At 50.5% G+C, this 12,481-nt stretch overlaps 1 protein-coding gene across 4 annotated transcripts in view; it reads right to left on the reverse strand.

Annotated features, from left to right (window-relative positions):
• The window catches only part of St3gal1 (ST3 beta-galactoside alpha-2,3-sialyltransferase 1), a 74,072-nt gene that overhangs the window by 4,247 nt on the left and 57,344 nt on the right, over window positions 1–12,481 (reverse strand). For all 4 annotated transcript variants that reach the window (XM_011245529.3, XM_006520665.4, NM_009177.4 and 1 more), the window contains 5 exons: window positions 6,386–7,236; window positions 5,310–5,506; window positions 4,111–4,290; window positions 2,485–2,530; window positions 1,088–1,207 (listed from right to left, as the gene is read on the reverse strand). In XM_011245529.3, coding sequence (XP_011243831.1) covers window positions 1,088–1,207; window positions 2,485–2,530; window positions 4,111–4,290; window positions 5,310–5,506; window positions 6,386–6,682 — 840 coding nt within the window. In that variant the 5' untranslated portion in view covers window positions 6,683–7,236. The remainder of the gene's footprint in view (window positions 1–1,087; window positions 1,208–2,484; window positions 2,531–4,110; window positions 4,291–5,309; window positions 5,507–6,385; window positions 7,237–12,481) is intronic.

Below are 12,481 nucleotides of genomic sequence, written 5' to 3' on the forward strand. Positions count from 1 at the left end.
AGGCAGGCAAATCATTCGTCATCCAAGCTGACTCTTGACACATCAGATCATTTCAGAACCTCATTTCCTCATCTGGCACGGAGGCCAAGACACATGGCCACAGAAGGTAGGTGGCAGCTTCTAAACACTTCCTTCCCAGGCCAATGTCTGATGCTGGGGCCCTTGCACAACACAAATGACTACTTATTGTGCACCTAACAATGGGCTGACAAGTCAAAATGCAGGCAGGCCTACTTTCTTTGGTTGCTACCTAGCAGGCACATCGGGTCCCTGGAGACATCAGGGACACACCTATCAGGTCTCAACCTTTTCAACTTATGGAATTCATGGAAAGAATGTTACTTCAAGAGTCAGGGGTTAAATTCAGGGTCTCTAGGGCACCAAGGAGAGACCATAGACCCAAGGTGATGGGAGGTTCTTTGCAAGAGGGGACATTTGAGTTAGGTCTTAGTGAGTAGATAGTGAGACGAATATGGAGTCACTCAGATGAGCATTATTAAATGAAGGGCACAGCATCTACTTGCATGGTGGAGGAGAGACTGGAGCTAGAGAGGGGTGTGCACAACAGAGCTGGGACAGCGCAGTTCAGTGACATTTGGTTTCTCAGCACAGGCCTGCCTTGCAGCAGGGATCTCTGGGTGGGATTGGAGATAAGAGATGGAAGCAATGTCTTTGAAGTCCCACTCTGGTTCTCACACTTGGTGGGTAGTGGAAGCCCAGTAGACCTGGTTGGCTTCCTAGCAATGTGTGCGGGTCAGGGTGTGGATCCCTGGGTGGCTCTAACAAGCAAGCTGGGGCTGGTAACTATGGCCTCTGTAGCTCTCCCTTGTCTAAGCTATTTAGAATCTGCTTCTTCATTTTGAGCTGAATCAGAGCTTAGCCACCCTTCCCTGGAATGAGTCTGAAATTCTGCTCTTGAGAATGATATCATACAGTTGACACTCTTACACATGCCTGGTAAGAAAGGTACCAGGGATACATGAGGAGACGTGGTTGGAAACAGTCTTTTCCCCTCTCCCCTACCCTGGACTCCCCTGGAAACATGGGGTGATAGCCCTTGTTTCTGCAGGGAGGTGGGGTGACATACCTCATCACAGATATGAATGGAGAAGATGATGGAGAGGATGCCAGTCGATGGATACCGCCCATGGCCCTGAAGCCAGTTGTCAAAGACATACTTGATGAAGGCTGGGTGGTAGATCAGGATCTACAGGGCGAATAGACTGGGTGAGTACAGCCAGCAAAAGACACAAAGCATCTAGTGGGTGCCACACTGTTGTGGCCATAAAAATATGGTCATGAAGGGCTCTAACAAACACCTTTGCATTTATGGATTTAGTGCTGGGGACACTTTAGATATTTTGCTGATATCTATAGTGATATTATGAGTGATGTGGGCCACAGGCAAGAACCAGCCCAGAAGAGCTTCATAGCACTGGAGGAAGCCTTGAATGGACAGTGGTACTGAAATAAAAATCCTATGGGGACAGGGAGTGTGACCCAAGACCCCAGAAGTGTTCCAAGAAGTAGTGTGAGGAATCATCACAGTGTCATGCTGCATTAAAAAATGTACCCATGGGCCACCTGTTCTGCTTGGCACTGACTGAAAACTCTGACCTAAGGCAAACTCTATGCAAGGCTTTCCTCTTCGCCTAATGAAGTCACTAGGGCTCAGAAAGGCTAAGCAGCAGGTTTAGTGTTACACATCCAGGGAGGTCTCCCTGTGACAGGCATGGCCTTGGTTTTGACCCCTGTGGCTGCTTTGGGGACAGTGAAGGGGACTTTGGGAGCAACAAAGGATTTAGGCAGGTCTCTGGAGGGCTCTTTGTTTCTCAGCCTTGCTTCAGGTTTACTGGGGTCATAGCAGAAAGACCCACTCTAGAAGATGCCTGTGGCTTCTTTCTGGGACAGTGGTGCCCAAGGCCAAGGTCAGCATGTCGCAGGCACACAGGGACTTCATCTAGTCCTAGCATGATCGAGGTAGGCTATGTCCCTGGGCAAGTTACTGGCCCTCTCTGAGCCTCCTCAAGTGTGACAGTATATGGTGGGGTTTTTGCACTGTTTTTGCTTTTGCCCAGGACTGGGCCAGTGCAGAACAAAGACTCACTGGAAAGGATAGGGTGAGAATAGAGAGAGAGGGGAGTGTGGCTTTGAGAAGCTTCCAGGAACAACTCAAAAACAAAACAAAACAAAACAAAACAAAACAAAACAAAAAGCCAAAATACCCAACATCAAAGCTTATATTGCCTTCACCCTCCAGGGTGCTACCCTGGGTTGGCTGTAGTAGGTCTGGGTACTCCTAGAGGGTCATGTTTGTGGCAAGTTCCCAGGTAGTTCTGCTATTCTGGAGATGCACTTTGGAGACCTGTCCTTAGCAGCAAAGATGCCCAGGGCCTGGGCACTCTGTGTGGCCCAGTGCACCATCATAGCACCAAATCTTGGAAAAATCAGGGCAGAGTAGGAAGGTCCCAAGCTGCCTCTTACCTTCTCTTGTTTCACTTTGATCTTCGGGGGCACGGGGACATAGGTGCTGCAGATGGGAAAGAGGAGGTATTTAAGGTATTTAGTGTGGAGAGTGACACAGCCAGTGTGGTATGGGTAGGGAGGCTTAGGCCCCGAGAAGCCATTTTCCTGCCCCAGCATAGCTCCTTCTCCAGCAGAACCATCGGGGTGTGACTCTAGATGGTTTGAGAATGTTCTACGCCAACCATTGGACTGAGCTTGGGAGTCCCTGATTGGAGAAGGGACTGAGGGGGTTTGCAGCCCCATGGAGGGAACAACAGTGTCAACAGGCCAGACCCCCTGGAACTTTCAGGGACTGGACCACAAACCAAAGAATACACATGGAGCGACCCATGGCACTGGCTACATAGGTGGTAGAAGATGGCCTTGTTGGACATCAGTGGGAGGAGAGACCCTCAGACCTGAGAGTATTCGATGCCCCAGTGTAGGAGAATGCCAGGGCAGGAGGATGGGAGTGGGTGGGTGGGGGAACACCCTCATAGAGGTGAGGGGGTGGGTGGGGGGTAGGGGGGTTTCTGAAGTGGAGACCTGGAAAGGGGAAACATTTGAAATGTAAATAAAGAAAATATCCAAGAAAAAAAAAGAGAGAAAGTTCTATGGCTTGATGGGCCAGAATGGAGACTTGCTATGAGCACAGCCTTTCAGAGGCCTAGGAATATTTGACTCCATTCTCCAGAGCCAGAACATCTGTGCTCAGTAGTGGGGCTCAGGCTGATGCTGGGGAACTGACACGGGTGACCTATGGCTGTCTCTAGCTCATGCAAGCAGACATGGGCTGTAGCATCAAGGTTTAAAATGCACTACCACATGGAATCTAACTTGTGCAATTTAGGCTCTCCATGCTGTAGAGTATCAGGGGAGAATCTTGAGCCAGCTGCCTGGCCCAATCTCTTGCTGAGCCCTTCCCTTGCACTCTTTACCCTGGAGGCACGGAGTTCTTGGAACCCGTAGTTCTTGACTCTGGCTCTGCCTCCTGGGAGACCAGGGCTAGGACTAGGAGTTACGTGGACATCTGGAAATGGAAGCCACTCCCCTTTGAGAAAAGTCAGGGACCGAGGAATTAGACCCAGATGGTTGCATGGGCTCTGGGTCAAGTTCACTGTTGGGCAAGTGGTTTGGCCCCTGCTATGGTTGCTCCCTGGAGGCCAGAGCTAATGAGAAGCACTGCTGGGAGGATCAAATGAGAGATGCTAAGTTTCAAATGATAGGCGCCATGCCTGAGGAGCAGATGGCAGCACTTACTGTTGGAGAGCCAATCGTTGACTTAGCCACAAAGTATGCACTCAGCAGCTCCTGCCTGTTCTATGCTGCAAAGGGGGCCCCCAGCACTGAGGAGCAGCAGGGAGCTGCCACATGCTGAGTCCTTTCCTGGGGTTCATCTAAGAGATTCCAGAGAGTTTGAAGGAAGCAAACTATAGCACAAAGTTTGGAGTATGGATGATGCTAGGAGGTGAGGGGACCAGTCAGTTAGGACCTGTCACATATGTACCAGGAGGCACGGGGAAGAGGAACCTTACGGAACAGCCCAGCAGGAGTGATACGTTGTATGAGACAGCTGGACATAGGGCAGACCCTAGAGGAACTCACTGAGTGATGGTGCCTGTGGTGGTGGCGCTGATCACCCACTGCAGGTCGGTGGTCTTGAAGGGGACCAGGACCATGTTGACATTCTCTCCCAGCTCCCGGAAGCTCTCAGGATACACGAGATGGTGGGTGGTCCGGCTCCCAACGTCTGCCTCAAAACCCACTGTGGGTGCCTTGTTCATCCTGGGAGAGGAGAAAAATAGGGTACTCAGTAAGGATGCTGGAGTTGGAGTCACCTGTGTGGTAACTGCAGGTGACTCCCTTCTTCCCTAGGCTTCAGTTTCTCCGTGTGTACAATGGGAACCTTGTAGACATAGGCCAGACAGACCTGGACGAGCTGGTTTGAAATCCCAGCTACTTGGAAGGCTCGGCCTGGAGGATGGTGAGTTCAAGGGCAGCCTGTGGTGTGGGAAGTAACCAGGTCAGAGGAAGAAAGCTTGCCTAGCATGCATAGCCAAATTCCATCCCTAATCCAGCAAAACAGAGGCCAAGGCATTTAGTTATTTATTTATAAAAGCAAGTTGGGTGGGTCTTGCTCTCCGATCATTGACCACCCATGTCGTGGGTAACCTAGTAGGTGTGCCTTTTTCGGTATCCAGATAAGCTGTCTACCAAACGATAGCTTTGAACTCAGGTCTGCCTGACCCTGAGCCTGACTCTGCCTCTCATCATGGCCATCCCCTCAGGATACTAGGTACACTGAGAGCCAGGAAAGGGGCCTATGGACATGAAGTCAAAGACACAGAAATAACATTGTTCTAGATTCTAGAAGATACCTGGGTGGGGGGGGTATACTGAGTCCCACCTCTAATTATGTTCTCTGTCCCAGAACATTCTGAGTATGGATTACAATAAACTCAAGGGAGGTATGGTCCTTTTTCCTGAGATGACAATTCCACTTGAGGACAGAAGAAGCAAAGTGGGCATTAAACGCTTCTGGTTCAGGGTCTAGATTGAAAGCTGAGGGCAGATCTGAGTCACAGAACCAGACTTCAAATTTTGCCATGCAATAGATCTTAGGTACCAAGTCCCCCAGCCCATTGAAAATCTCTAGCAACACCCTCTATTATAGTCCACCTTGGTAAGAAAAGATGAAGAGACTAAGACCCAGAGGGCGGCCAGCCTTGAACCTTGGCCTTTTGAGCTCAGCCAAGGTGTTTCACACACTTCTGAGGAACTGTGGGCTCGGGTCCAGTGTTCACCTCAGCACAAAGTCATGGCTGTCGATCTCAGGCCCATACGAGGAGTCCTTCAGGTTACCGGAGTTTCCTACAACTGCACAGCGTCGGCAGCCCACCAGCCTCTTGTTCAACATAGGATCCACATTGCCAGGCACCAGGCGAAACAGTTCCTTGACGGTGTCGCTCAGGTTGTTGGGTTTCCTCTCCCGCTGGAGCCTCTGGGGGAGAGAACAGAGGGAATGGCCAGTGTGGCTCCACTGCCTCTAGCTGAGCACGCTGGCTCCCTGGTCACCAAACCCAGCTATTAAATGTGAAGACACAGGTGACTGCCACCCCCATCCCAGGACAAGAGATGGGAAGAAAACTCATTTATCCATTCTACAGGTATTCTCTGGGCACCTTTTGTGTGTGAGACCAGGATGTTAGCTCACCTCTGGGCATATAGGAAGGGACTGAGGCCAATCCCTAGACACGGAAGACCACTGTATTTCCTGATTCCCACATTCATACCACCTGCTCAGATCTAGTTCTGCAATTGGTGGCAGGTGAGACTAGCCTGGATTTGGGGGTGCAACCTAGAGCCAAGGCCACACACTCTTCCCATGAGAGGATACCAGAGACACAGGGTCACTTTGGGATGTGGGAGCAGAGACTGGTTGCTACAGTCATGGGTCAAGGGGGTGCCACAAATTTTCATCCACAGCAGTAATAGTAGGAGAGAAGCAAGGGTGTGGGGACTCTTGGCCTCCAGGATGGGGACCTGTGACTACCACTGATGTCTTAAGCCACCAGGTCCATGGTGATTTGTGATGGGAGCCACAGGAGGGAAAACCACTAGGGCTTTTTTTTTTTTTCCGGAGCTGAGGACCAAACCCAGGGCCTTGGGCTTGCTAGGCAAGCACTCTACCACTGAACTAAATCCCCAACCCCCACTAGGGCTTTTCTCTGATGTATCCATAATAGACTTTCGACAAACAGTTGCTGAGTGAAGGGATGGCGAGGGGTGGAGGGGCAGGGATGATACTCTGAATGCTGTCAAATGCTTGGTGGGTCCCCAGGACTCCCCCAATCCCACTCCCAGACCCTATTCTGCTCACCAGCCACCACCGGTATGTGTCCTCCTCCATCAGAGCGTTGTGGACTGTCAGCAGGGGCTGCATAGTCTTGTTGAAGCGCTGGTCGAACCAATATGATACCTTGTCCTGGCTGATGCAGTGTCTGCAGGTGCACGGCTGTGACTTGATGAACCTGCGGAAGTTCTCTGAGAGTTCCAGGAGCATCTGCTTGGGGAACCAGGCACTGGGTACTCCCGTGTTGGAGTAATTCAGGACAAAGGAAGTGAGGAAGATGAAGAGCAGGAAGAAGGTGAGGTACTTGAGGGTCTTCCTCCTCATGTTCACCACCTCCACCCTTTGCTGGGTCCTCTGTGTTGATGGGAGGGTGGAAGAGAGGAGACCCCCCTCCTAGAGCTGAACAGAAATCTCAGAGACACAGGAGCAGGCAGCAGGAAAGGGAGTCCGCAGGGAGATCTCAGAAGCAGCTAGGGCAAACTTCAGCCTGTTGGAGACACGCCTAGGTTTGTGTTCTCGACATTGCTGTGTGGCACACGAGGGTAGTCTGTGCCATGCAGTCAGTCTTGCCTGTATTGGTAAGCAGCGTGGTCTACCTCTTCTGCAACCCAAGCAAAGTCAAGAATGTGGCTTGATGACACTTGAGTGAAACCTGGGAAGAGCAGTGTTCTCCCCAGCTCAAACGGGGATCAAGTTTAGTTAGTTACTCTCAGCCTGAGCGAACCCCTGGACAATCTGTAAAAGGTCTTGGCGCAGGATGCGAGGATGCTTGGCCGCCCTCCTCCAATAATCCTTAATTAGAGCTGTGTCTCCTAGGCTGTTCCAAGGAATGGGGACTGAAAGGGCATCTCCTGGAAGGCATAGGGTTTGCTGAACATCTGTGTACAAAGGAGGAAGAAAGAAAGATGAAACCTGGTGACCTTGTTATTATTTCTCTCTCCAGACTTGTGCCACAAGCCTCAGGGGCTCTCTGTGGGCTACAGTGGGGTTGCTCCCATTTGTTTGCTTTTCCTGCTTTCAGGCCTGAGCTTTGCCTCCTCATCCACCTGACTTTGTCACTGCTGTGCTCTCTTGTCACCATGGACAAAGTCACTCTGGCTGCTCTGCCACCCTGGCACCCTGAAGCCATATACTATGAAATTATGAACCAAAGTAAACCCAACCTCTCTCAAGTTGTTTCCTGGCTGGTCTGCTGTCACAGCCCAAAACAAAACAAACAAACATCAAAGGACCGAAGACAATGGTCAGAGCCTGAAGCTTAGCCTTTTAGTTTCTCAGTTGCTGTTTCCTGCTTCTTAAACTATGAACCTCCGAAGCTTACACATGAGCAAATGCCCTGCAATGAGGGATAATGGTTAAGAGCCTAAGTCTCTTACCCCATGGTTTCCTTTGCTATGGACACAGCCTCTCAGTGTTGGACGTAGTGTCTGAAAATTTAATCTATCTCTCCACCCTTTCAAGCATATCTCCGTTTGTCTCACTGCTGCCCTGGGAGTCAGCATTCACCCTTTGCAGGACATAGGCAGCTTCATCTCCACTTTATCTTTTCTCTTCAGCCTACTTCACCTCCCATCCCTCAGCTGTCCCCACCCTTCAGACCTTGGCTGTTTCTCCCTGGAGTTGTCTGCTCTGCAGCCACTGTTGGACGTGGTGGGGAGAAAGGGTCTTACCCGTGTTAGACCCCGTGTCAGACAGGGAGGCTCCACTGAGTTTCAGCGTATCGCCCCTCTTTATAAACTTGAGCAGGTGGCTAGGCAGGAAAGAACAAAGTACCAACTGGGGCCTCAACAGCCTCTGCCCTGCCCAGAGGGGCCCAGAAACAGCTTGTTTATTATCTCTATGCTAGACATTCTTTTGATGGCAGCCTTGACTCAAGGCCCAATGACTTTTGGCCAAATCTTGTCTTTCTCATCACTGAAAAGTAGACCATCTCCAGGCCTCTGGGTTCTCGCTCACTGGCTTCATATAGCAGAACCAGAAACCAGAGAGTAAGACCCAGGGCAGCGGAATGCCTCGAACATGCTATAGAGAAGAGAGCGCCTTCTTCAAACTGCTCTCAAGCCCTGTCCTGATCAGTGGCTATTTGGTGCCACCTAGTCTTCTTATGGAAAGTGTTCAGTGGAGCCTGGCCAACAGCACCAGAGTAAAAACAGTCATAGAAGGCACACCACACAGTTCCTGTGCGTTGTGAGCCAGACTCTGAACTTCTCTGATCCTTGCTTCCTAAAACACTGTTGCTTCAGGCCAAGGTGGGAAGAATGACTGGCATAAAGGGGACCAGCACAGAGCACCGAGTGTAAATAACACCAGCCGTGGCTGTTTCTATTCCTTGAATCCCGGATGCTTCCTGTGGACAATGTACCCCAAGATGGCTGGACTGTCTCAAGGGCAAGTTTATTTAAAGGACCAAATGATACCAGGCATTAAAGAATACAAGCCAGGGACACCCTGTCTCAGTTCCTCTAGGTGGTGGCACCTGACTATTCGGTGCTTTCTGAGGCCCCGGGGAAAGTGGTCCTAACAGTGTGTGTGTGTGTGTGTGTGTGTGTGTGTGTGTGTGTGTGTGTGTGTTAGGGATCCCAGAACTAGAGATACAGCAAATAGCCAAACAGTGAGGCTGACCCAGTGAGCTAGCAGCTAGCTAGTTGACTGCCCAGGGGCTTCTCCACAGTGGTTTTACTTTCCAGTTTCCACCTGCCTGTCCCTCCGATTCCCTTCCCCCATGCTTAGGCGTACGAATGTACTGCCCTTTGGAGCCTGTGAGAGTACACCTCCCCCCCCCCCCAGGAGAGGCCCATCACCCTTATAACACTGGGCCCCAGGGTTGGATGGGGCCAACTGGTTCTTTGTACTTTGCAGTTCAGGGTCCTAGCTGCCACCTGTTAGACCTCTGATGAGTCCCGTGCACTGGGCTTTGACTAGAGCAAGTCTTTGTCGTCAGTTAGGCCTAGGGAATGTTGAGCCTACCTTTCCCAGGTGATAGGCCCTGTGTAGGTCATTCTACCTCTCTGCTGGGTTTGCTCCATAAGGCAGAACGGTCACTCTTCTTTAAGGGTCTATAGAAAGTACAAGCAGAGCCTCCTGGCATCTAACATGCATGGAAATGAGTTATCTTCATCACCAATGCACAGGTGATGGGATTGAGGCTTAGTGGGGAAGCCTTTGACTGAATCTACGCACCCAGGAACTGAACCGTGAATTTGAACTTGCTCCTCCCCTCAAATACGGTGCTTTCTCAGACTTGGAAATGAAAAGCCCAGACATCGCCCTGCCCTTCCTTTCCTGTCTCTGGCACATCTACTCTGTGCTAAGCAAGAAATTCCAGGAAGCAGATGCTGGCTCTGAAAGTTGCATCCCCTGAGCAGGATCTGGGGTTACTGTGTTCTCATACAAGGGTGTGCCTCACTTCTGCTTTAATCCCTCATTTGGAGAACCCACGGCCCAGTGAGTCAGAGCTGGAAAGCTCTTGGCTGGGGCTCGCCGGTGGAGGGGAATGCCGCTTGCTCAGGCTCCTGGGCCACTTATCACCAGCAGCTGAGGACTTCTCAGAGCATCTGCTGTTGACACTTGGTGACTAGCTTCCTCCCTGAAGATGTTGCTCAGTACAGCTGTCTGGGAAGCCTGGGAGACTGGAGATGTTGAAATCTTCCAGGTGAATTCTAGAACTTTGTGGTTAAAGTCAAAGCAAGGGGCAGCCAAGAGCTAGGGAGCTGTCTGCTTTTAAAATGGTTGAGTCCTACACAAAGGTATCACTGCTATATGCCAGCCGAGGACTTTTAGGGAGTCCTGTTTATTGCTGACCGGGACCCCCAATTGGGTCACTGTCTACCACAGTGAGGGGGTTTACCTACCCTCCTTCATACGCCCTCCCCCTCTAGTGATGCACTGCTCAGACAGCTCTGGAGTCTGTTAGTCGATGTCTGGGTTGATAGAAGAGTGAGCCGAGGCCTTCCTTCTGTCCTACCTTAGTGGTGGTGGCTGCAGGTGGCTTGACACTGCCCCGGAGGACATGCCTAAGGACTACCTTAAGGCTGAAGGTAGGTGTGTTCTGTGCTGACTTTCTGAAGCTTCCTGGTTTCAGGGTCCCAGCCAGAATGGCTTCCCTAAATGCCTGAGGTCTCACACCTCCTCGCTTTCCTCAACTTTGCAAGTGACTGGTCTCTGAGAAGCACTCGTTTTCTATCCATATTCTCAGACCGGATCCTCACTGCTTGCCTTACAGATCCCTAGGACAACTCTAACCAAGCCTGGCAGCTCCCATGCCTCTCCATTTTACCTCTACTTGGCTGGCCCATCCCAGACGGAGCTATCGCCTAACAGCCTTTGTGCGTAGTATACCCGGGTGTGATGGATCCTTTTCCTTGTCACATTGACTAGGTTTAGAATTTCCATAGAAGCACAATAAATCTTATGAATGCAGAAGGAAGTAGCTGGAGAAATGGCTCAGAGGTTAAGAGCACTGACTGCTCTTATAGAGGATCAGGGTTTGAATCCTAGATCCCACATTGGACACCATACACAGGCCCGTATGTAATCTCAGTTCTGAGGGATCTATGCCCACTTCTGACCTCTACAGGCACCTTCACATGCACACACACACACACACACACACACCACATACACACACACCCCACATACACACACATGTTTTTTTCTTTTTTTCAAAAGGATTTCTATGAAAAAGGTTCTCTAGAAAGGTTTAACTGAGCTGGGAAGACCTCTCCTGAATATAGGTGACATTATTCTGGACTGAATAAGGAGAAAGTCACCCAAGTGCCAGCATTCACTGCTCTCTGCTTCCTAACTGTGGACGCAATGTGCTCAGTCACTCCCTATCCCTCCACTGGGCTACCCATGCCAAGGTGATCTCTACCCTAGCTGGGAGCCAAAACAGAGCCCTCTAATAATGATGGTTGGAATGAAAAATGGATCATGTATTTGAATGCATGATCTTAGATAGCAGCACTGTTTGGAGAAGCTACAGAGCCGTTAGGAGGTCGACGTATGCTGGAGGAAGTACATCAGTACTCTTGTAGACGTTGCTTTTGGTCAGAGTAACCAATATACGCCCCTTCCTTCCTTAAGTTCCTTCTGCCAGACATTTTGCCATATTAGTGAGAAAAGCAACTGATACATGAAGCTCAAGCAGCCGGAGTCTCTGGGCAACTTTCTGGAACCCTGTTTTGTAGAGGAGGAAGTTAGGCCCTGAGAGGCTGACCTTCTCAAGCCACCTGGAACTGCTAGAAACATTCAGCCCCATTCAACAGAATGCAAGGTAAAGGCCTTGCATAAAGGAGCTAGCTCTGGGCCAAGGCTAGGAAGGGCCCTGTTGGTTCCTAAGTCAGTCCTTCAGTGTCATGCTGTCTTGCCTTTCCCTCGGAAACCTGCAACACTCTTCTGAACATAGTAGGCGTGGTGGTTTGAATGAGAACTTCCTCCCTAGGCTCTCGCATTTGGAGATTTGGCCCCTAGTTGGCAGCACTGTTAGATAGGCTTAGCAGATACCTCCGTGCTGGCGATGGGCTTTGAGAGCTTAAGGCTTCACCCTAATCCTAGTTCACCTTCTCTGCTTTTCGTTTGTGGCTTAAGACATAAGCCCTGTTTCTGCTCCAGTTGCTATCCCTGCCACCCGCTGCCTCTGTTCCACCATCGTGGACTTTAACTGTCTAGAGTCATAAACCCAAATAAACTTTTCTTCTATCAGTCGCCTTGGTCAGTGTTTTATCTCAGCAACAGAAGAGTAACTAACACACCTGTTTGTGTCATCATCACCAGTAGATAACGAAGCCACAGACTGGGCCAGAGCCAGGAAGTATCCTAACAGTCCCTGTGTTAAATCCACTCAGAGGGGCCAGTGCCTCCCGAGAGGCCTCTCCAAAGACTATAAGTGACCCTAAAATGGCTGACCAGTGACAGCTTAAGAAAGGCTCTTTGGAACAAATGGCTCTCCACACAGCTGAGGCTTTGTAAAGATGGGGGATGAAGGATAAGAATGAGGTTCATCTCAGCATGTAGCAGAGAAAATGGAAATAACTCACTAGGATTCTGGAGAGCTGGGTGCCCTGTGAGGTGCCTGGACCAGTGGACACTGCCTGGCCTGGGAGTATTGGGAAATGTGGACTT

Source organism: Mus musculus, chromosome 15 (genome assembly GCF_000001635.26).
Source record: "Mus musculus strain C57BL/6J chromosome 15, GRCm38.p6 C57BL/6J".
Classification (NCBI taxonomy): Eukaryota; Metazoa; Chordata; class Mammalia; order Rodentia; family Muridae; genus Mus; species Mus musculus.